At 39.1% G+C, this 25,340-nt stretch overlaps 1 protein-coding gene across 7 annotated transcripts; it reads right to left on the minus strand.

Moving 5' to 3' along the window:
* Nucleotides 1-582: 582 nt before the first annotated feature.
* Nucleotides 583-25,136, minus strand: LOC121951793 (Rho/Rac guanine nucleotide exchange factor 18a). 7 transcript variants are annotated; one of them, XM_088085734.1, is made up of 24 exons: nt 24,880-25,136; nt 19,602-19,757; nt 18,571-18,666; nt 18,063-18,119; nt 17,487-17,545; nt 16,734-16,865; nt 16,179-16,282; nt 15,062-15,202; nt 14,404-14,654; nt 11,778-11,903; nt 11,421-11,538; nt 10,588-10,839; nt 9,389-9,465; nt 8,857-9,038; nt 7,442-7,497; nt 6,981-7,160; nt 6,551-6,694; nt 5,488-5,603; nt 5,353-5,409; nt 5,204-5,251; nt 4,563-5,030; nt 3,637-3,946; nt 3,190-3,294; nt 583-1,600 (listed from the first exon to the last, which is right to left on the minus strand). In XM_088085734.1, the coding sequence occupies exons 6-24, from the start codon at nt 16,799-16,801 to the stop codon at nt 1,449-1,451; spliced, it is 2,955 nt and encodes a 984-aa protein (XP_087941860.1). In that variant the 5' UTR covers nt 16,802-16,865; nt 17,487-17,545; nt 18,063-18,119; nt 18,571-18,666; nt 19,602-19,757; nt 24,880-25,136; the 3' UTR covers nt 583-1,448. The 7 variants fall into 7 exon arrangements, with proteins under 7 accessions (XP_087941860.1, XP_042354207.2, XP_087941861.1 ...); XM_042498273.2 differs by having other exon boundaries at nt 19,602-19,798; XM_088085735.1 differs by lacking the exon at nt 19,602-19,757.
* Between the last annotated feature and the right edge of the window lie 204 nt (nt 25,137-25,340).

The following is a 25,340-nucleotide window of genomic DNA, read 5'->3' on the forward strand; positions in this document are numbered from 1 at the left end:
GCCGAGAGCAAAAATCGCAGTTCTTCTATTGGCCACTTGAGGCTGGCTCCAAAATAAAGTAAATCCCCATAGACCCCCCATGTTAAAATACCCAACTTTACTGCAGACAAACATGTTTCCAGCCTGGTGTAAAAATGGTTTTGGTCTCTATGGCTAATGTTTACATTCCTGACAACTGTGCAGGGGTTGAATTGTATAACTTATTCGTTAATATTTCATTAAGGCCCATAGTCGTGCATATTTAAGGGCGAGGACGCTTTGAGTCACTGGCTGTCGGTGAAGCGTAGCTACAGTCTCTGAGGTCCAGCCCTCGCTCCTCCACAGCTCCACCCTCTCATCCAAATATGTTCGCTTTTAGCTACAAGAAAAAAAAAGATGACGATGGCCAGATGCCAAACTCGAGGATTCAATGAGAGTTCACAAACCAACGGCTGACATCGCTCCATTACTTATACAGTCTACAATATACCCAAATATCACCTCTAGATTTGAGTCAGCTCAAGTTACAAATCTTGTTTTTTTTTTCGGTTTTCTGCAGTCAAATGAAGTCAATTGACAAAAAAACAAACAAACTCAAAACTGTCAAGTCAACCCTCTTTTTTTTAATTTAATGACCCATCAGTGGGGATCTGGAAGATTTAACCAACAGCTGTCAGTCATCAACATAAAGAGTTAAATGTTAAATTATGCTAGAACATTATTTAACAACAATGTCAGAAATAAGTCTCTCACATTTTCATTAATGCCTCCAGCAGTCACCTGAAAAAACCCTGCTGATACCGAGTCATGATAGTATTTACAGACAATAACTTCACAGCCAAAATGTAGCTTCTTCTGCATACTCTATTAAATTATGATGTGATTATCAGACAAACTGGACCACACGATAAATATCACAGCCTTCTTGATTCGCTCTGAAGTAAAATGTTTGTGCTGGCATCTTAAATCTAAACAGATGTAAAAGCTGGCAAATCTACAGCTTCCTCTCACCACATTTATCATTCATTAAATTAAAAAGAGTCAAGACGTGAGTGCTGAACGGTTAAAGACAACCTGCTGTCGCTTAAAATAGAAATGATAAAAAAGAACTTCTCAAGAAAGTCTTTGGCAATAAAAGGTTTCCCAGTATCTTTAAAATATAATCTTTCCAAATGTGCAAATGGGCCCTTTTTTCCATTTTTAAACTGAAAAATGTACACCTATTTTTTTCCATGTTCAGCTCATCTGAATGCTAACATTCGCTTAAATACCATAAAATGCAATAAGAGTGACGGTCCGCTTCATAATGGATACACGTGGATGTCATGAAGTCATGTCCAATGTCTTTTAACAGCTCCAACAGTTTCTCCGTGTGTAAAAGTCCTTTTAAAAGGTCCATCGGTCTCTCCGTGTGTAAAAGTCTTTATGGTGGACAAGGCATCATCCAAACTCCAGTCTGTATTTTATGATTAAAGGAATATTACCTTCTCTTTGCCCTTTTCCAGAACCTCTTTGGGGAAAGGAGGCGGCGGTGGCGGCGCCTCGTTGCTGCTCCTCTTGTTTGTGCTGAAGGACTGAGACGTTTTCACATTGTGGACAGATTCTGGAGGGTTGAAGGCTCCTGAAGAGACAGTGAAATAAGGAAATACATAAATAATGACCGCAGGCATGATCATTTCATCCAAGCACAAGTTATGGGACAGAAGTTTATGAACCAAAATGTGGGAGAATTATTTTAAATTGTTTAACTGACAGATTTGTTCAGCAAAGGCAGTAATAGATACTGATATTGCTCAACACCACAGCATAATGTCTCAGTTTTAAATCGTAAAAAAAAAAGAAATCCATAATAATATTTCTCTTCAAAGACACTTTGAGAAGCAGCCAGAAATAAGTGTCACGACCCAAATGTCCTGCACTGCCTGCAGTTTTAAAAAACAGCTTTGTATCTTTTTTGATCATTATGAAACCAGGTTACACAAACAAACTTCCTAACTCATGTTTGACAGGTTTCAGATTCTCCACAAGGCGGAGCTGCTCCGTCACTAACCAGATCTACACATGCCGACCTGCACCTCATACGAGCAGCTGACAGCAGGGTCCCGGCCATGGATGTATCGTAGGTCAGCAGAGTGTGCACTCTTTTTGGCTGCACTCGGCCTGATTCAATATGTGGACAAACTTAAATTGATGGCACTGATAAACAATTCAGAGTTTGCATACAGAAACTATTCGTTCATGTGTTTTAATTATAGACTTTTTAATAATTGCAGAATTGTTACTCTCACCCATCTTTAATTTTTGTACAAGAATATTACGACTCTAGGCCGAGTACAGACGCCTCATTGAGACAAATCAATCATCCCCATGTTCTCTGCTAATTCACCTGCTACTAAACCTTTCATCAACTGCAGACCAGATTTTAATGCGTACATGTTGTAACCCAACGATATGATGATGTGACTTCACTTTTTAGCCTCCTCCGCCACATACAGGAAAGAAGACGAATAGCAGCTTCGACATGTCACATTGCTCTATTTTATCACCTCCTAACTGCGATTATTAATCAAAAGGGATCATAACTGCGTCACTGGCCCCTCTGAACATCTAACAATAATCAAACTTTTTCAGACACTTGACCATCAGATAAGCTGTATATAAAAATAGTCACCTCCACAGAATCAATTATTCTACCATTAAGCAACAGGTTTTGAGAATATGGGGTACCAGGTGGCTCAGTGGATAGAGCAGGTGCCCCATGTGTGAAGGCAGTGTCCTCGCAGCTGTGGGTTCGATTACGGCTTGTGCGCCTTTCATGCTACCTGTCTAATAAAGGCCAAAATTGTAGAAAAAAATTAGCTAAAAACAACCCCAAAAATATATTTTTTAGGAATAGAAATTAATTCAATACCATCTAAGCTTAAGGTTCAAATACTAAACACTAAAATAGACTGTGGTAAACCTAAACTGCTTTTATCGTTTAGTTTTTGTTCTTCTGGCATCTGTACTCGCTCTGGAAGAACAGTTTGAAGTTTTTTTTAAATGTATTTTATTTTATTTTTTACACCATGTATCCTCCTTGTTTCTCAGACTGGGGGTGAGTGTTGCAGACTAGAAGTTTTTGAGACTATCAATTCAAATCTCATGTGAAAAAGGTGAATGGAAACAAGTGACAGAGTGAGAAGTCTTTTCTGTTTTGATCGACGGTACCTGACTGGTGGATTCTTTGAGGACTGCTGTTCCTTTTGGCTCTCAGACTGCCTCCTTCTTTCCCCGTCACTCGGATGGGCAGCACCTGGCTCACGTCTATACCAGCTACATGAGGAAAGACAGGTCCGGGGTCAGTGCTGTAACCATGCAAGTTGACATACTAACCCAATCTTAAAGGCATTTGAATCTGATTGAGCTATTAACCAGCTGTGGTGCAAACCACTGAGCCCACTGCTGATGAACAATGTAATCAGCTGCAGCTGAATGTTTCAAACCAACATTTAATAAAATGTGGCAGTTCTGTTCATGGATCTTAAAATGTTTCTCTGTTTATAATGTCTGTTGTATTCTAAAAACACTCTTTATAGCACCAGTTTTAAATCATTTTCATAAAAATAAATTTGCCAAAGTCAAGTCAGAGATGATGTTAAAGTCCTGTCTCCTGACCTGCGCTGTGCGTTCTCTGGTGAGACCCCTTCGTCTTGAAGCCCTTCTCCTTCCCCTTGGACAGAGCGGCCAGCTTGGTGGGGATCTGCTGCTGCACGGCGGCAGGTTTGTGCTCCTGGTTGGTGGTGCTGATCAGGTGGACCGGCAGCTCGGGTTTGACCGGCATGGGGCTGATGCTCTCCCTGCGCGGTGGAACCTTTGGAGGAATTTCGTTGGAGTTTGTGGGCAAAATGTGAGGCTTTGTTGTTAAAGTCCCACCTCCGTTCACGGTGCTTCCCCTGAAAGACGGGTGACTGGAGAGATTCCAGAACTGGGGAGAAAAAGGACACGTGTGACTCAAACCGTATTAATTCAAGGAGATAAATCCTCTTCCTAAATTTCAACAAGCTTCATTAGGTAATGTTCACAGGTAGAAGTGAATCAGGAAGACTCTTTACGCTCTCATTTCATTCAGAGATCATCCTCCTCATCCATCAGCCATCCCTCTCTTCACCTCCACCACCACACCAGTCTAGACTCCATCTGAGGGAATATTCCTAAACCAACCATGGCAACTCTACGCCCGAAATATGCACATCACCATGGAGACCAATCACCAACGAACTTTTCACAATTCATTAGATAATAAATTATTGTTCACACTAAAAATAAATATATCCTGACTGAACAGGCACTTGTGCTTCTTTAGAAAGATGTATATTCTGACACTTTTTGTATTTATTCTTAAAATATTTAATGAAATGTATATGTTTCTAAATGCACTGTAAATCAGTGCCACTGTTGAAGTTACTTATCAAGTGTCAACGTTAAATTAGGGGCGATGACGCTCTGATTATGTTGCGCCCTGATATTTTACACCTCTATTATGAAAATGCAAAGTATATCTTTAACAAAACATTCAATCAAATTCTCGTCCTCTTCCTCACTTGTGAAGGATCATCATAGTTGGAGTGTCCTGGCATGAGCTTCTTTATTTTCTCTAGACGCTTCATCTCCTGACTTAGTCGCTCTTTGTCCTTGTACACTGATTTTGTGGACTCCCTCAGGTTCTCCAGGTCCTGCTGATAGTCTTCCTTCGACTTTTCCAGCTCAGCCTTCTCTTCTTTGAGCTTCTCCTCCCACTTTCGGCAGTCCTCCTCCCTCTGCTGCAGCTGAGCCTCCAGCGCCTCAATCTGCATCCTCTGCCGCTCCTTCTCTTTCTCCCAGCGCTGCTGCTCCTCTCGATGCTGCGCCTGCAGCTTGTGCAAGTTGGCCAGCTCCTCCTTCTGCTTCTCTAAGTTGCGCTGCTTCTCCTGCTCGAGCAGCAGGCTGCTGTAATGACGAGCGGGCTGCTTGCTCTTCATCTGAAAAGCGTGCTGCAGCTCAATCTGGCTGTCCTGCTGGGCGATGATCGCCTACACGTTGTGGAAATGAATACAAAAGAACAATTTATTACTGTTGTAGAAAACTATTGGCATTTCGCTTACAAAGCATCAGTTTAGCTTCACAACCATAGCCGAAAGCAAAAAAATTCAATAACACTTTTGCAAGAAGTTAATACAATACTCATGATCAATTTAGGTCTTACCTCTAAGCTGTACAGCCGCTGTCCGAGCAGTATCACCCTGTCGTACACCTACAGAGAAAAATAATGCACACAGATTTGCAGTGACGGAGACATATTCCTGCAGAAAAGAATACAAATGAAAAAGAAAGAATGAGTTTTAGAAGGTTTACCTCCGCCTCAGGTACGTTAATGGAGGATAAATAGCCGTCTGGTGTGTCCTCATCAGTCTTGAAGCAAAACAGCACAAACAATGTAAATCCTTAATGTTTTATTAGAGTTTAGACTCTTAAATCAATCTCACTCACCGACTGCTCGAGGCTCTCTGAGCTGTGACTTTTCCGGAGCTGAGGGTCACTGGTGTTGTGACTGATGTACACCGGGATGGCATCGCTGCCGCCTGGCCTCTCAGCTGCATCTCCATCTGAGAGAATGAAATCCAAAGTCAACACACTTCACGTATTCAATATGAGTCAAGATCTCTCAGTCAAGAAACAGACCTTTTTTGAGTGAGATTGGTTACACACAATAACAAACAGACCAGATGAGTGAAAAAGATTACATTTCTCTGTAGGGTGCTTTCGGTGATGCTGTCAGACACGTACAGTAACAATCTGAGCCTGATGGTAACAAAAACAGGCACTTGCTTGAAACAAAGCACAGGTATCAGGCACTTAAATTCAGTTATTTTCAAGAACTTGTCCAGATCATTTAAGACTGATTTTTGGACAAAACTTTAAAAAAAAAAATTATGTGGGCATAGCAAATAAGTAGTTTATATGTGATAGGTTTTGTGTAGAAATATGATTACTACTGTGAGTTTGTTTAATCTACATTTTGCCAACAGGTAACTGCAAGTATAAAGTAAAAAGACATAATTATTTGTATAAGTCTAAGTGTCTAAGTCTAAGTCTTGTAACATCTTGATTGTGGACTTTCACACTGAAGAGCTTGACTCGTTTTGATGGAGAGAAATTTAAAAGAAGGATAAATGAAATTCCATGAAATGTTTCTGGCAATTAACATTGTACAGATTCAAATTTAAGACTGTTTAATGAATTTTACAGCCTAATATTTATGGAGTTAAATTTAAGACACTTCAAGTCCTTTTATGGATGTACATGAAAAATCGATGGTGTACAATTTAAAAAAAAATGTTTTCTTCATTTGTCACTTAAACACAAAAACACAGGAAAATGAGGTTCAGTTTGAAAAATACTGAAGTTTTCCTTTAGACAATAAAACATAAACCTTTGTCAACCTGTCGTTAAATATTCTAGCCATGTTTTACTTTCAATCTTCACTGTCAGCACACTAACATTAACATGCACGAGGTAATGTCACAAACATGTCGGCTTTATGGCAGCTTACTTTTTATGGCGCTTGCTCCAGGGTAACTGTCAGCCACTCCAAAGGTCTCAGCCCTCATGAGCAGCCCCCCCTGCGTCTGTCTCTCATCCATAAGAAGGTTTGGGTCTTTTATTCTTGAGGAGAGCAGGTTCTGCAGGGTTTCCACTGCAGACAAAAGAAAAAAACAACTCCTTAATCTCCTCCTTAAAAGACATCAGCGCTCTCTGAGTCATGACTTTAAACAGGGCAGAGTAGATTTCATCTTTACTTTTGTAAAGGTCTCCAGAATTTAAATATGGAGTCTGTTGACAAAGCTGTGACAATGTTTTCATACTGTTGCTAACAAGCACATACTGATACTGAACAATCGCCTCATTATTCCAATCATTATAAACAAGACTGAGTCACAGAACTGAGGCTCTTGTAAACAAGTTGTCGGCTCGGCTCTTACCCTCATTGATGGCTCCTCTGAGCAGCGTCCCCCCCAGCTGGAGGTCAGAGGCGTCTCCTCGGAGCAGCAGCCCTTTGTGGGGGGTTTCCTGCTCCGTCACAGTCTCATAAAGAGCAGCAAAGATCTGCTGCTTCTCTGTCAGACTTTGCTTTATCTGGTCATCCCTCATCTTTAGCATATCTAAAGAGCCAGAGATTTCATTAACAGTTTCATAGAACCTCTAAGGGCTTTAAGTTTGGCTCCGTATGAAACGGTTTTGCATTGATTTTTGGGAACACCCTGTCCTACAGGCACATAAGTGAGCTGTTTCTTAAGCATGTGTGAGTAGAAAATGTGTGCACCACCTGGACAATTCTGCAGTAGATAAAAATAATCAGTTGAATGAGTCTCAGAGTCAAAAAATGTCTTCCCATAAATAAATTTAAAAATTGTGTGTAGGAGAGTACGACCGTCTGTCTTACCTTGAAAGTGTTGCAGTCTGGCAGTCAGTTCGCGGTACAGTGCCTCTTCTGGGTAGCTGAATCGAAAAGACATCTTCATCAGTATCGTTTTTTTTATACTTAAATTTTTTACCAGTTCATTTCTTCTTTTGAATAAATGTATTTTTTCCATTTGAGAATGGTCGACTTGTTGTGCTTTTAAGTTGTGTTTGCTGTGACCAGCAGCTCTGTAGCTTGCTTTGATGGTTGGTTGTTCGGTTGCTCCACAAAAATTTCCCTGCACTTTGGCAACAGTTTCTGCCCTTCCCTAAGAGAATGATATTTGGCATTGAGGTCAAGCGTCTGTGTTCATGCCGGTGTGGGGATGAAGTAACTTACTGCAAAAGGGCGCATCGCCTTCAAATGTATTAACAGACTTGCCCAATATTTTGTAGAAACATTGTTCATCAGTAAAAAGACAGCTGATTAATTGTTCTTCATGCCAGTTAGCAAAAAGGGTGCAACCTGTGCATGCATGCACGTGCGTGGTACCAGCTATTGTAAATTTGTGCTTGTCATCTCATGATGTACTATTCTGTTTGTTGTTCTTTATAACATCTGTTGCACGTCTGTCTGTCCTGGAAGAGGGATCCCTCCTCAGTCATCTTCCTGAGGTTTCCTCTGCTTTTTCCCCCTCTATAAAAGTTTTTTTGGGGGGAGAGTTTTTCCTTAGTCACTGTGAGGGTCCAAGGACAGAGGGATGTCGTATGCTGTAAAGCACTCTGAGGCAAACTGTGATTTGTGCTAATGTTTTTTATGAATAAAACTGAATTAAACTGAACTGAATTTAGAAAAATTGAATGTGGTTTATGTCAGAATGGAAACATTGTTTGGCTGGTTCTTCATTCAGCTTGTTTAATGCTGGCACGAATCTCAACAAATGTAGCACGGAAAAGATTTCCATGACATTCGGTCTGTGTATTCAAAACCCGCACAGTTCTCATGTCTCTCTGAAAATGTATCTATTTAAAAAAAAAGCCAGATATTTATTAAAAAAAAAAAAAAATTGTAGAAGAAACTTGAAATGCCTTGACATTTTTTAAGCACATTTATGTTCCAAAGAGAAGGAATTATTTTCATTTAGGAATCTCAATGAGATTATAATTTGCAGGAACTTGAAGCCAAAATGTCAACTTTGCACACAAGATAATATAACTGGCTGAGTAACGTGAAATTTACTACTGATAAGGCTACAAGAATTTCACTGATTATCTCTAACACAGAACTAAATTATGGCGCACTTATTTCAGTCACATCTCAGTCTTATCATCAGGTTGTTGTGATATTAACATAAACAGCTGCAACTATTCAATGACACTTTTGTAATAAAAAAAAAAGTTGTGCTGCACTTCCCAATAAAACCGGTTCATCTCTCTTCCCGGATGTCCTCATCTTACCAGTTCACAGCTTCCCGTATCAGTGCCGTCCATGTGATGCATTCCTCTTTGGAGCGTGTGTGGATCTCGTACATCTCCGGCATGCTGGTGGTGCATGCACAGATAAGGTACATGGCTTTGTCCTCATGAGCCACTTCTCTCACTATCAGCCTTTGAAGGGAGATCACTGGTGGTTTGTTATCCTGCATGAGCCACGATAACACAGCAGGTGTTACTCTTATTCAAATAATTATCACAATCGCTCCTTGATTATGACATCATATCGTGCAAGATATCAAATCAATGTTATTATTATTATTGAAAACTCAATATCACAAATTTCCCTTAAAGTGCTTTGACATATGTGAAAATAAGCCTGTGTGTTTTACTTATTATTGCCTCTGTCCATGTGGAAAAAGTTGAAAAAAAGAAAAGGTATAAAATGTTTATGTACAAATAATAAAGTAGAGAGTGACGGGTACTTTCTCAGCAAAAAAAAAAAAACTGAGTTGAGTTGAGTTGTCTATCATTATCTATCTTGGGCAGAACTCACCACAGCAGCAAATACAAGCTTCTGATCTTTCTCTTGTAAGAGGAGGAGCACATCTGACAGCAGCACAGCGTGGATGTCTGCAGGGAGACAAATGTTTCAGCATCACAGCAACAGAGGAGCTAAATGTTGTGACTCAAGCTGCCATAGAAGATGGACTTGTTGTGTGACTGTCAATAATCGAGACCTCAGTAATCACTTAAAGATATGCTGCTGTACTGGTTCTCTGAATATTTCGTCTTTCATAAAAGCAAACTGCCCCGAAGTTGAACCTCATATTAAAACACAAAGTAAACGAGTATCAACAAATGTTGGTGCTATAATACTGCAGTAATCCAGTATATTGATACATCATCCCTTAAAGCTTCCTCGAAATTCGACCAGTGCACACACATACACCCCATTAGGGAAAAGCGAAAGCGTAGCTAGAGGTGTATGAAAGGTTTTGTGTCATGTACAAAAAGGATGACAAATTAAGGTGTTTCCATACAGGGAGTACACACAGGACATGATACAGAGTTTCACACACATTGATTACTTGTGGCTGCCCACCATGATTAAGATATCTGCCACCATGTATTGGTTTTACAGTTTTGGAGATGGGTCGTTCATTAGGAGCACTATTGGAATATACATACTTTGTCACATTATTCATTGCACTGCACTCTTGGAGTGCAGAGCAAACTCTGGGCACAATCGTAGCAGCAGAACGCCAGGCCCAGTAAAGATTAACCTAAATTAATGCAATGGTCTGAACTTAATGTGCTGAGACTAAAAGTTCTGCAGCAGCTGCTCCTCACATCCATCGCTCTAACTGGCTCTCTGATCGGACTGTCAGACCAATTATCCACCCAGTGACTCAAACTCCTCGATCTGCTGCACTGTCTTCATAATAATGACATAATAATAGTAATACTGTGATACAATCAGTGATAAAGAGACATTTTTTTCTTCGTCATGGTTAATACGCAAATACTGAAATAAGTTGTAATTTAGTTATGATTTCTTTTTTAAAGATTTTTGGGGGGGGCTCTTTTTTTGATAGGACAGATAGCATGAAAGGGGGAGAGACAGGGGATGACATGCTGCAAGAATCGAACCCACGGCCCCTACAGCAAGGACATAACCTTTGTAAATGGGGTGCCCACTCTAGTCATCATTTCTAATACACAGGGAAATAAAACAGCCACAATGTCACAAACCTTTTTGTCTGCCGGAGGTCTTCCAAGTGACGGTGCCTTCGTGCAGCAGTGTCTTGTTTCCCTGGAGCAGATCCTCCCTGCGGAGAACCCGGCCGTCCTTCAGCCGGCCCTGAGATTTTGGCTCCAGACGCAGACCGATCTCTCTCAGACGAGCCACTTTCTCGTATTCACTGACCTGAGCATTCACCTGGGAGATGGTGTCTCTGATCAGCGTCAAACCCTGAACCAGTGACTTGTGCTCGTCTGTGTCAGCTGAAAGGAGCATGAAATATATTAATCCACCGGTCTAAGTTTATAAAAAACATCTTATACATGCAACCATTCTAGTCAGCATTTGTGTTACCAAAGACGGTGGCCTGTTGGACTTCAGTGATTTCACTTTGTCAAAGGCTGATCACAGAATATAAGAACTACTAGTCAACACCCGGGAATATGTGCACTGCAGCTACATGCAGACTTCAGGAGACTTTGTTCAGACCACATGCTAAGAAATCTGCTTTGTAAGAGCATAGGTTTTTAACCACTGTGAAAGAATGGAAAAATAATGGTTTATTTCTGTCATTAAAGCTGCAATTCCACCTTCGACCACAGTGTGGGTTGCAAAGGCAGGGTGGCGCTGTCCGTATTTACATAGTATTTTTATACAAAACAGGTACAGGCAGTGGCTGAATGAGACAAAGGGCTTCATCAGTCTCTACCTATGGCAACTGTCAATGCCCATGTGCAATTTCAGATTAATTGGGCAAAAATGGATGCAGGCAGAAAGACAGTCTTTTTTTTTCTTTATTTTATTGTGGGATAACAAGTCGGTGAGATGCAGTTAAGACTTTTACCTTCAGTGTTCTGAATGATTCGCTCCACCAGGACGGGATATTTCGTGATGCGCTGAGTCACCAACAGAAAACACTCAGGGATCCCTAACCTTCGCACCAGGGGCAGCTGACCTATTTTCTGTATAAAAAAATGAGAGGTTTTGTGTTTGAAGACTTGCAGCATTTTTCTCAGGTTAAGAATTAGACTGTTTTCTTTTTGTAGCGGCTCTCAGATACTGATACTTAAGACTAATTCAATTAAAGTTTTTGTTTTGCCTACTATAATGCTTTTATACTGTGACAACACAAAACCACAAGCCCTCTTGAAGAAAACCATGTCCATGTGCATACATTGACCACTGAGTGAAAGTTGCTCACCCTCATAAGAGCCTGCAGTTTCTTGTTGTTCTGCAGCTGCTCTTTGTAGAAGCTGATGGCTTCAGTCTGATGACTGCAGAAAACACTGTAACACTCCATCATCCCTTCTCCCAGTGCACCTGAAAACTAACACAAAAAGAGAAAGGTATTAAAATTTATAATTTTCCAAAAGGCATACAATTTAGTAGTAACAATGCTGGTTTGAATTTATTGTCAACATATGATATCACCATTGTCTTTAGTTTAGGAGAGGGAATAATGGACTTTATTTTAACTTTAACACCCACTGCTGTTAGAATATTTGTTTCACTGGTTAATTAATGTATGTATGTATTACATACATACATACATTATCAATGTATGTATGTATGTCATATTTTTGTGAAATTTGCTCTTCTTTTCACATGTACTGCTACAATGGGGTATGATAATACTTCAGAACAGAAGTCTCTGGTGTATCTGTACTTCTATTACAGAAGTAAAAATGCTTCTCCGGGAATGTGATGCCACTGACGCAGCATATTTTCTGGTCTCATGGTGCAAACACACCCGTCTGTTGTCCCTGACTGGTGCGTTTCAGACATACCAGCCATTCCTATGGACACCTGTACACTTAGTCGGCACATGCAGAGCGAGTGACAATGACGCAGACAGGTGGATAGATGTACTGTATAAAGTGTGAGGTGAAGCTATGCAAGAGAAACAGGAGTGCACTATAAACAATATCTTAATCTTAGATAAAGTGGTTTTAGGTGTCGTCGATGTAAAACATATACGGGATCATGACCCGACAGTTAAGATTTTAGAATTTCTTTTGGACACTACATGAGCATAGTACCACTTTGGTACAGAACTAGACAAGACGATGGACCCCATATCTGTGAAAAGGACTGGTATGATATCCAGTGTGGTAAAAGACAGGCATCTTGTTGAACTGGAACCACCAATATTCAATTTGTTTAAAGTTATTACTGAAAACACGGGAACCTTTTATGGACCTCTGACTCTGACCTAGCTAGACTTAATATGTTTCATTTCTGTTTGGAATGAAGACATATGTTTTGTGACCATAGCTGATCCACGGGTGTATTTTTATGTATTCATTTTCAATAAAAAAGACAATTGAAAAACATTTTTTTAATTGACTATATTGACAATGTGCTGTATGTTGGGCTGTGAGCAATGCCAGCTAAGTAGGTGCATCTAATTTTCAAAATATAGGTAGGCCATCCAAATATTGAAATGTACTGAACAAAATGTGCGTTGTTGTTTGAGCTAAGCAGCAGTATTCTACGTCAGACTATTTGCTGTAGATGTCTGTGTAATAATGTAAATATAGAATCAAGGAGCTGTAAATATACACTGAGCAAACTGTGGAACTGGATGTGTCGGTGAAGCCATATGGAGTTTCTTCCCCTGAGCATCAGCCTCTTTTTTTTAGTTGTTCCCAATTAGAGGACAGCATACACCTTCACCTGTTGGCTCAGAGAAAAAAACTTTTCACCAGGTATCTTTTTTTAAAGAGACAAAGACTTTTTTCTGTTCCCACTCAGAGAGCTTGTAGCTGAAAATCTTTTAAAGTTTCCATATCATGAGTGTTTTATATAAACTTGGGGGAGTAAAATAAAAGCTGTGAAAATATTAAGTCCCTTACTACTTTAATTCCTCTACCCCCCAAAAAACTAGACAGCCTTCTAACTTTACAAAGCAGTAAGAATTTAATGCTGTTTCTATGTAGTAAGTGGAATACCAATAATTGTCAAAGTTTTAAATTTGCATAGTCATGCTCATTTTTCCAGCCATTCTTTGTTAGAAAAAAATGCTTTGGAAACTCAGCCTAAATGATTTAGAAAGGGACAGCAACCTCTGAGGCTGAGCAACAAAGCCAATGCGGAAATGCCAAAAAGTTGCACTACTGGCCACTTCAGGCTGGCTCCAAAACAGAGCAAATCCCCAAAGACCCCCCCTCATGTTAAAAGTCCCAACTTTACCGCAGAAACATGTTTACAGAAAACGGTTTTGGTCTCTAATGCTAATTTCAAAATTCATGGCAACTGTAAGGGAAGTGAATTCTTATATAACTCACTCATTTACATTTTATTAATGCCCAAAGTTACACATATTTAAGGACAGGGCTGCTTGAGTGACAGGTGCCACCCTCTTGTTTAAATATGGTCTGTTCTGGCTCCAAAACACAAAGACGGTGACAGCTGAAATGCCAAAATGGTAAACTATCTCTGGGTAAAATTCCCCTCAAAGCAAACTGTCCCTTTTAATTAGAGAGCGGCTCTCTTCAGCAGCACATTATGAAGATATATATAAAATGTCAGGGAAAGAGGATGGAGGTGTGGGGGCCTTGCTTGGCTGTCACTGAAAGGCTGACTAAATAAATGGCATCAACTGCGCATTTTTTTATTTAACATTTCTTAGATACAATGACAGATGTTTAAGAAAACACTTGGCTACTTTTATTTTATTATTAATACTTTTTTTTAATGTAGTGTGTTCTTCTAAGATTTGTTTTTTCTGGGAAACAAGCAGGGTTTCCTTTGCTTGAGTTTGTGCTAGTGGGAAAAAAAAGTGAAGTGTGATATAATATGGATACTATGTGATGCTGTAAAATTACCTGAGCGATGAGAATATCCCCCAGTTGTTTGATCTGGTAGTTGTTTGGACTTCCCTCCTCCTGACTTTGGCTCTGGCGCACTTTGAGGAGGTTAAGGAAGTGCTGATGGAGGGTGAGCAGGCTTTCCACCCCGAGGAACAGTCGCTCCAGCTTGGCCTCCTCTATCAGCATCGACTGCCTCAGCTCGTGCATGTAGACACGGAGAAGGATTTTTATGGTGCGAACATGGTGCATCTCCGTCTGGATCAACTCTAAGAAATTGACAAAGAGGGACTCTTTATTAGCATATTCAGTGTCTAAAACATACAGAACATTTGAGTAGAGTACGATGACAAAAATTATGAATAATAAAAAACAAAGTTGTGAAGGTACATAAAAGCAGTCCAACCAGGTCACAAGTGTACTTCAAAGTAAACATAATTGCCGGTGTCATTATAGTTATTATCAAAGAAGAAGTGTTTGAGTTAAAGATAGCATCAATCAACATCATAATTACAGGCACTGTCATCTTAATAAGGGCGATTATTATGTCTTCTTCAACGGGAGAGCGACATGAGAAAGTTCTGTTTGTATATACACACACTTTAAAAAGATGATACATGATTACTAGAGATATTTTTGGGATTATTTACAGACAGATTTAGCTGTTTAAGCGTACCATAGATGACGTCCTGTCTCTTAACAGCCTCTTTGTTCAGGGCCTTCAGGTAGTTCTGGTCCACAGCCACGCTCCACGACTCCGCCTCCAGGTTCTGGTGGTCGGACTCGAGCTCGCCTCGCAGCAGATCATAATGAGGATCTGGATGACAAGCAGAAAGTCACGCAAGGACATGGATCACCTAAACAAGACTTGTGCTTTGTGGTCATGTGAGTCTGTATCTCAGTGATTCATTCTTGGTCACACACAAGTGTTTTTTTAATCATTTTTAAATGGCTGCACTTCTGTGGGAAAAATGTTTTTTACATGGCGCCAGTTTATAGTCATGTCATACTGTTTTATTACAAAAATAGAGTAGGGATTAAGTCAACAAAAAGAAAACTTTAGTGGATATCTATCAAAAATGCCACTGCAGCACTACAAATAATGCATTACTCTTTCTCTCTATCAATTATTGACAAAATATGATAAAATAAATAAAACTTACAATGTATCACTATATAAATAATAAATAAAACTGATCATGTACATCACTGAAGAACGATTTTTATACTATTTACATGGAATGTATTGTTGTCTTTTTTATATTTTTTAGGGTGTCTTTTATGTATTTTATAAGGAAATTGATGGCAAATTTTCACATTTGTGGACAATAAAGTTTTCATAATTCATAATTACCTCTATTGTTACAGAATTTTATTTATCTTTAATAACTTCAACAAATTACATTTTTATCATTTATCAAAACTTCAGCATGTGTTCCCCCATTTTTATGCAAAGTGCTATACAAATAAAGTCTGATTGAAAACTTAAAACTGTAGTTATAAACTTAACAGAGGAAGCACAACTTATGTTCTGAAATAAGCGATGAAGTTTGGCTGCCTCTGTGTGCGCTCTCAACTGCACAGCAGCTCTGCTCTGTTCTCTGCTATGTTTACATTTTAAAGAATATAGTTAATATTTTCTTCATAATGATGTACTATTTCACCCATTTACAGCTTTGGCACGTTGTCGACAAGCATGTGTAGGTGCATCTTACTATTTGAATAGTGCGCCCTTTAAAACGAAGGACGTAGAGGGAGCTTTCATCAGTTTCTCATCCTGCTGACTCACTGACCTTCTAGGTTGATGGGCTCAGTACTGGAAGCCAGGGACAGAGAGTCCTCAGAGGAGTGCCTCAAACGCAGCGCATCGATCTCATCCATCTGCACCGAACCTGATCTAGATGGTATGTGATGAGATACAGCTCAACAGGTAAAAGTGATGTCAGCACAGAAACACAAACGCACAAAAAAACTATACACATTATCACACATTGTAATTGGTGAGTGCTGTTGCTTTTTTCAGTGTTGGAGATTCCATCAGACTTGAACGGCTGATTTTATCTATCGGATACTGAGTGTAACACAATTTAAAGGTCAAAAGGAAAAATGCCAGTAAAACAACAAAAAACATAACATAACTCAGAATCAGGTTTTGTAGCACACATCTCTGTTGACAATGAACCCGGAAAAACATGCAACTGTTTGCTTTCCAGTCAAGAGTCAGTGACTGACATACAATCTGTGTCATGTTGAGATAAATAAGGACACTGTGGGTTGATCTGTGAATGTGGCCTGAGACACAAAAGGTGCATGATGGAGATGAGTTCTTTAAATAAATCTTCACCAACCTGGAACTTGTGTTGCTGTAAGAGGAGGAACCGGGCTGAGTGCTGTGTTTCTTAGGGGTGACTGTCATGCCTGGACTGAGAGAGCAGGCAGGGAGGCCATGGAAAGCCGGGGGAGAAAAACTCTCCCCAGAGCTGACAGAGAGATGGAGACAGACTGTAGGTAAACAAGACAGAAACATAAATACTGGGTGATTCAGGAGGATTTATTGTCACATGCAGCAGACACTACAGTGAAATTGAGTCGTCCCAGCCCACCAACTGGGCTGATAGATCTGAATCTAAATAAAAAGCACCAATACAAAGGTGTGGGCTTAATTTTAAACTTGGGAGGGGCGGGGTGTGTGTCTACGGACCACTTTGCATCTTATCTGCATCAATTAGGGTGAAAACGTCTTTAATTTCATCAAAATAAAAGTCTGAGATCAGGCTATAGGGCTTCTAATTACTCCCTTCTTTGCACTGCATTTGCATTTTTACACAGAAACAACTCCACCCCTCTATGCCATGATAGTACCTTTAATACAGAACAGTTAGGCAGCATAATGGCGCATCTTTACCACCTTAAACAGGCAGTGTAGATGGGGTTATAGACTCGCAAGGTCAAACCAATACCAGTTGTTGAGACCACATCACTGTAAAACAAGACCACTAAAAGTCAAAACAAAAATTATTTCCCAGGACCACAATAAAAGCAAGAAGGATTTCAAGGATGAAGTGCTTGTCACTCAACAGGAAATGCATATGAAAACATACCTTTATTTTTGTTTTTGAAGCACTTTGCTGACTCACAGGCCTTCAAACAGACAGGCTACCTGCAAAAGAAAAAGTACTGTGAACGCAGACTGCAGGTCATGCTGCTGAATCCAAACAACAGGCTGCTGCTAAACTAATCTTGCCTGTGGAGAGGAAACTGGTTTAGCAAACTGAGACAGAACAGCTCAAGTCAGATCAGCTCTAAAGCAAAGAGACATGCAAAAAAAAAAGAAAACAATTGTGCCCGAGAGCACACAGCTGTGCTACATGTGATTTATTATAGTGACAGAGGAACAGTAGCTTTTCGCACATACATGGATCAATGTTTCCAAGTCTATTTTAAAGATACATTGCATATGTATGTCAATAAGCTCTCATATACTCAGCATTTTCCTATGGACTCTGTGATGCACATTTCTGTAGAGAAAGGTGTGAAAATGTTTATTTACTTCATGATAAACCTCTGACTGACACATCCTTTCAGAGCCCGCTTTGAAATTAAAATCTGCTTCATTTATATCCTTGAATGACTTTAAATGCCAATCATCACTATGTCTGGGACCCAGAATGACTCACCTTGTTTATATATACTTCTGCTTAATGTTTTCCGTGTTCTGCTGTCTTCTTATGACACTGGAAAAAACATAAAGGGGAGAAAATCCAGTTAAACCAGTGGGTTAAAACGAGAGAGGAAACTGCAGAAGAACAATCATTAAACGCGCTTTGGTGCAACTCTGACAGAATGCAGTGTGTGTCCTGGTTTAAGTGCAGTGGTCCTGGCTGTGTCTATGTGTGTCTGTGTGTGTGTGTGAGCACATGCTAACAGCCCTCTGAGGGCCAATTTGCCTGATCCATCATTGTGTACAAAAGGCCTCCACTGGACTCAAAGGCAGCAGTAGCAAAGCTTGTCACAAATCCAACAAGAGATTAACAGCCCAATAATGTCAGTGGTAATATAAATCATACTGAACAAATGAGCTTGAAAATGCATTAAATACAGCCACAATTGGTTAGAAACATTCATTTTTTCCAGGTACGGTAAAAACTGTATTGTATTGAAGATGTTGTTTGAAGTCAGACACACCTAGAACATACACATTACTGTTTGACTAAAGGAGTTGTGACACAGGAGCTCTGCTGCTAGCCTCTGGCTCGCCTGTGTGACACACGACAACACGTCCTGCAGAACAAGAGTGGAAACCACAATATCAGTGTTTGCAGCATACTGCTTAGAAAGGCTCACATTCATGAGGTTTTTAAATGCTGCTAGAGGTGGGCATCATTTTTGAAATGATCCCTTTATTTTTGGTTGAACTTATCTATTTTAATAACAGCTCTGAGAAAAAGACAGTAAGTACTAGTAAATGAAAAACATGTAGGTGACAACAGACAGTTTTCCAGTATAGATCTGTGCAGAACTTAAGCGATATTTTCGAAATGTTGATGAAACACAATTGCGACATGACTGCGTTTCCATTGAGTTATGTTATGCCGCTTCTCCTCTCGGGAAAAAAATCCAAGAAGCATGGCGATGGATGTTCAAAACATCAGCACCATTTGCAACCACCACTCTAGCTGTCATAATTTCCATATGTCATATTTTTTATGCAAACGATATTTGTAAGGCAAGCTCCTTATCTGTGAGAGTGAGAACCTATGAGGGATTTGTTGGAGGTGGTAGTCCACAATTTCACAGAGGAACTGTGGATTAACAACTGCTGGATGATCCACACAACTTTTGAAGACTTACATAATGCAATAACTCCTCTATTAGTGACCTATAAAAGTGAAAAAAAATTTCCCATTGAAGTTTTGCAAAATATGGCTTTTTCAAATCGCCCGAAATACCTCATGACAGTTTTTTACAATAAATGTTTTTTTTTTTCGACTACTACTTACTTTCCATAACTCTTTTCTTTTTCTGTTTTCTAAGACAGAAATAGCAGCAACTAGCCTATGCTTTGGACTTAACTGATGATAAAGTATTTTCTATTTTCATAGGCTACATGACTGCACCATATGTTGCATTCAAGAACATCCTCAGTATACAAACAAACAAACAAACTTTACAGCACTACCTCCTTAGGCACTTTTTCCCAGGCACTATCACCTTACTTTCTTTAAAGACGTGTTGCTAAGTCCCATGGTATGTTATTAGCCATATTGTGGTTGTATGGTTCAGCCCCTTGTTGTGAGCGACAGCCACACCTCAAATGATTCACCCACGCTGAGCAGAAAGGGACCAGAGCAGCATGATATACAGGTCATTCCCTGCAAGAGACAAAACAAGACCAGCAAGTCTGCCAAGTACCCTGCAGAGGACAGAGAGACAGGGCGAAAATAATGCTTAGTGCTGTGTTTGTGGAAAGCAGTTTCACTTAAAGATACATGGGCCCTAATCACTCCAACAACAACCACAACAAGACTGTTAAAACAAGTGAGAGTTGCTGATGTTCTCTCGTCACAAGACAAGGGAAACCAGGCCATCGACGGTTAACAGCCGTGAAACTATACCCATTAGCCCGAGGAGGCTGTAAAAGCTGACGGATACAAAGAAACCAGTGATCCGTGTTGCTTGCTCTTAATCAACCCTGGAGGCTGCATTTGTTTTGTTTCACGTCATTACAGAAGGATAATTTTTCAAAAAACTGAAACACCAGCTGACTGTGAAATCCTTACTCAAAGCAACAGGTTTTGGTTGCACTTTCTGTGTTCCCAGCCTTGACACACAGTTTACTCATTAACTTCTAGAAACTGTCTGTTTTTTTAATGATCTTTAGTGTGCTGTAAACACATGCCAATGTGTCTATGTCAGTATGAGCAGATGAATCCTACCCTTATGAATGACACATGTGTGTATGCAATGCAACGTGAGCTCTGCGTAACCTACAGCACTTCCCAACTGTAAACAAATGAGACTGAGCTGAAACTGTTGTCTCTTTGACCCTCAGGGCCCCCTTAAATAATATCAACACTCGTATCGCTTTGTGCACAAAATGTACTTCCCAAAATCAAGCTTTGAAAAACATTATGCATTCATATTATTTTCTGCTTTAATTGAAATCATTTCATAACCAACATCAGTCCTTATCATAAATATCAAATTTTCATTAATGTTCAGAATTTTGACCCATTAAATGCCAGGTTTTTGCCGTAATGCCGTAATTTATCACAGCCTATGACACGTCAGTGATTTGCAGCAAAATTGATTGTGACAGTATACCCAGTGGAAATAGCATGTATTTTCTCCATATGCCATATATGGTAAAAAAAAAATAATAAAAAATGATGTGGATGTGGTCAGATGGACAATAAAAATGACAAATTCCAAGGCAACAGCCCAGAATGACACCCAGGAATAATACAGTGCATGCACTTATGTTTTGAATGTTTGATATTTTTGGCTGTGTTCCTGCATATGTCATACATTTGGGCAAATTCTGTGTTTTTATTTATTCTTAGAATTTCTAGCTCAGCTCCTACAATAAGTCTAAAATACACTGTAATCAAAATTGTTTCATTCATACTGCAAAATCACTGAAAACCGCTCAAACTACAAAAAAAAAAATCTACTTTGCATGTAGTGCATTGAAAATATATTTTTTTTCTATGTAAAAACATAGCAGCATCATAAAAAAACTGGCATTTAAAGGGTTAAAATTCTGAAAATTAATGAATATTTGATATTCATGATTAGAACAGATGTTGGTTAAAATTAGTGTGTAATATCAAAGTGGGCCCTAACAGTTAATATACGTTATAATACATTTGTCTAAGCAACCCATATTGAGTTATTTGCTTAGCAGAGAGGCCTACAGTGTGTTTTTTTAGTTACATATTTCATATATTTTATTTTTAAAAAGTTTGGAATACTTTCACATTTTCCCTTTATATTATTTAGAGATCCTGCCATGCTCTTGAAAAAAACAAACAAATGACGCCCTCACATTAAGATTATTTTTTTAGTTTGAACTTTAGTGACATGTCAGAAAACTGTCGCAATCATGTAATGCCAACTGAATTAATTCTTGTGAGACATTTATTTCCTCAACTGCCAGCTGCTAAATACAGTCACTTAACAGGCGTACTGTGATAATGAGGTGACACTGAAACCAGTAGGACCAGTGTTTGATTTGTTTTGTGTCAATCCTAATTAATTCTAGCGGCGATGCAGATTTATCAGGCTTTATTTTAATGTGTTTAGAATATGGCAAACACCATCATTTGTTGCACAGTATGCATGTTTTATTCCTTTAAATAAAATACATTCTGCGTTATTGATCACACTCCCAACTAACATCTTCATTCCCTTTAATACTAAAACTTCAACCGTCATTTTAAATCATGTCACTTTAACTGTTCATACTCAATTTACACATCTGCTTTCAGTGATTACACTTCAGCTGACACTTCCAAGTGGCATTTTCTCTCCATTTATACATTTAAGTTTATGGGTGAAAATGTACAAACTTAAATGTTTGAACAATTCTTTTTAATGTTTTTAGTTTAGTGTTAGCCGAGACCTCTGCCAGCCAAGGCCAGTGGTCCGTTCATGAGGACTTTGGATGGTTGTTCTTCCAATTTCAGTATGTTCATGATCATTAAATGTTGAAATGTGGAAGGAACATGGGCACTACAAAGATGTGTTTTGCAGAGTGCTCAATGTTAGCAGGCTGACGTGGAAGTTAGCGTCATCCTGGTTCCCTCTTCGATAAACAAACATTTATAATACTTTGATGTTTTGTTCAGCAATATGAGCTTCACAAATGATAACCTCCTTTTCTGATTTCTGAAGGCTAAATGCAATAGCCAGAGGTAAAAAGCTAACGTTATCAACAAACTTCACTATGAGTGCATAACTTAACATCCCAAACACAACAAGGCTCTAAAGCCACGTTCGACATGATGTTCTGTGGTCTTATTTAGCCACTTGTTACACACATAACAGCTTCAACGTTTGCAAATGGGGTATTTTCCGACAAATTTTCTGTCTTTTTTTCTTTTTCAAGTCTTTATTAAGCAAGGGCCATGCATAAAAAACATTAATCTCAAAATGGGAAAAGATGACTATACTTTTCACTAAAAACAAACAATGTCACACACTAATAATATTACATTACAACAGACAATACAAACAGATACAAACATATATCAACATATCAAAACGTCCTACAACAAACCTTGAAAGTCTCCTCAGCTTGTGTTTACCACAGACCTTATTTAAGACATCGAGAAAAAAAATCAACATTTGCATATACTCAGTGACTTCAAGACGAGGGAACTGGATGTGCTGATATGCTAACTTGTGTCCGGGTTTAAGGACTCGTTCCTGGGGCAATCTATTTAATTGCTTAGAGCGTTTAAACAACACGCTATTGAAATAACTGTCAAACATATGCTACCACAAAAGACTGTCAGAAAAACTGACTCCATATTTTGCAAAAAAAAGTATCAAAACTCGAAAGGTTTCATAGTCTACATTTACGCACATCAACTCGAAGGAAACGATACTGACAGAAGAATAAATCCACCCAACAATATTTATCATAACACGTTTAGGATTTCACTCCTTTTAGTACCATAACCTAAACTTATATGTCAACTTATTTCAGCACTGATATTTTACCGCTGTCTTCTCGGTTTCTTTTTAATATCATTTCACGTATGAAATGAGGCTCTATTTCAGTGACACTCAACTTATGGCCTGCAGGCCAAATCTGGCCCCCAATAGGATGACACATGTCCTTAAAATCCGAGAAAGGTCCTGAAATTCTAGAAATGTCCTAAAATCCCAGAAACATCCTAAGTACTAAAAATGTCCCAAAAATCCTAGAAACATTTTGAAGTCTTAGAAATGTCCCAAAAAAGTAAAAATGTCCTAAAATCCTAAAAATGTACTTAAATCCTAGAAACATCCAAAAACCCTAGAAAATTCTAAAAATGTCAAAATCCTGGTAACGTCCCAATGTCCCTCAGACATAAAGTCCTAGAAATGTCCTTAAATCCCAGAAACATTTTGAAGTCTTGGAAATGTCCAAAAATCCTAAAATGTCCTGAAATCCTAGAAATGTACTTAAATCCAAGAAACATCCAAAAACCCTAGAAAATTCTAAAAATGTCTTAAAATCCTGGAAAGGTCCGAAAGTCCTTCCGAGAAATGTCCTAAAATTCTAGAAATGTCCTAAAATCCTAGAGATGTCCTAAATCCAATAAACATCCTAAGGTCCTTGAAATGTCCTTAAAAATAATAGAAACATCCTAAAATTCCAATGATGTCCTAAAATCCTAGAAATGTCTGAAAATCCCAGAAACGATCTAAAGTACAAGAAATGTTCTAAAATCCTAGAAATATCCTTAAATCCTAAATGTAATGTAATCGTATTTAAACAGTGACAGTGCACAGTAAAAAATAAACCTTAGATAAAACAAGGGGAGAAGCTTTGTATCAGGTTCTAGCAAAGCTGCTATTTTCCGCCTGTAGTCTCTGGGCAAATTGGTGGAATAAATAAATAAATACATACATGACAGAATTTGAGTAAATACAAAAATACAAAAACATCCGTAAAAATGTCATAAAATCCTAGAAACATGTATAAGGCTGCTGTGTGGGCGCGAGTGGCCCCTGGCCTCCTGTCATTTTGTGGCCCCTAAGCAAATCCCTGCTCTATTTCAAATTAAAACACATGTTGCTTGCTTCAACTGCATCCAGTTGCTTTATAAATCACTTCAAGTGAACCAGGAGGACATATAATGGTATCCTAAAACACGCAGTTAAATCACATCATAATCTCTCACGTGTAACATGCAGTTAATTATTAAAAATAGTAGTTTTGAGGACATTATCATCAGGGTTTGTGTGTTATCCGGGGGAATGTGAGGAATGCCGAGGTGACAGTCAGCACCTGACCTGGATTCAAAACACTGAATAAAATGTCTAACTATAGCAGCAGAAGCAGCTGTTTTTTGTTGTTTTTTAGTTTCACGGATAAAAACAAACAGCTGTGGAGTGGCTGCAGGTGATTTACACACCTGCCTGACGTTACATGTATCCCAACGGCTGCTAACAGCTGGCAAATGGAGATATAAAGTTAATTTCCGATAATACAGGTGATACTAGCCACACTGACAAAAACTACATCGGTTGTTTTTAGTCAAAAACAACAAGTTTCAGTAAAAAAAGGACTAAATTTTCAAAGTTACGTCGAGTTAAAAACAGTCTTTGTAAACAAATGCTTTCATTATCGCGAAAACGTTAGTTAGCACGTCAAGCTAACGCTAAACCCATAATGTCAACGCTGTGTATGCTACCATTTTTAACCAGCGGCCGTTTGGTAAATTGTTGTCGCTGGTGTTAAATGAACAGGGCGGACAAACAAGTTGATAAACTTCTTACCTGGAGCTGAAGTAAAGCAGCAGCAGTCCGCACCGAAACCACAACTTTCTGTTTAACTTCCAGACAAAAGGCAGGTGAGAGTACCTGAGAAACCTCCAGTGAAAGGCAGAGACAGAGAGGATGGCTCCGGAGGAACAAGTGCACGGCTCAGGAGTAATGGAGCCGAGCAGGAGGAGGAGGAGGAGGAGGAGGAGGGTGTTGAAGAAGAAATCCCAGCCTCCTTCCGTCTCTAAGCATTGTGGGAACCGTTTCAGCGCTACACATTCCGCGTGTCCGCCTTTTCAACCCACTGACAGTATGGAGCCAGATCAGGCTCAGGAGTATTGATCGTTTACCAAAAGTAGTGTAAGTGAAAAAATAAAAAGTGAAGTGGAAAAATAAGATTTGAACCTGTAAAAAAAAAAAAAAAAAAAAATGGTGCCTGAAAGTCTTGAAATTAAACTTTGAAAAATCCCAGAATG

This window comes from Plectropomus leopardus, chromosome 12, assembly GCF_026936395.1.
Source record: "Plectropomus leopardus strain MGB_pleo_1.0 chromosome 12, ASM2693639v1, whole genome shotgun sequence".
Lineage (NCBI taxonomy): Eukaryota > Metazoa > Chordata > Actinopteri > Perciformes > Serranidae > Plectropomus > Plectropomus leopardus.

Coding starts and splice junctions, on each gene's coding strand:
- LOC121951793 (XM_042498272.2), bottom strand. CDS start 16,801: ATGACAGTCACCCCTAAGAAACACAGCACTCAGCCCGGTTCCTCCTCT. Junction 9,466..10,587: donor GACCTCCGGCAGACAAAAAG/GTTTGTGACATT, acceptor GTCTCCCTGCAG/ACATCCACGCTGTGCTGCTG. Junction 5,031..5,203: donor AGCGGCTGTACAGCTTAGAG/GTAAGACCTAAA, acceptor CACAACGTGTAG/GCGATCATCGCCCAGCAGGA.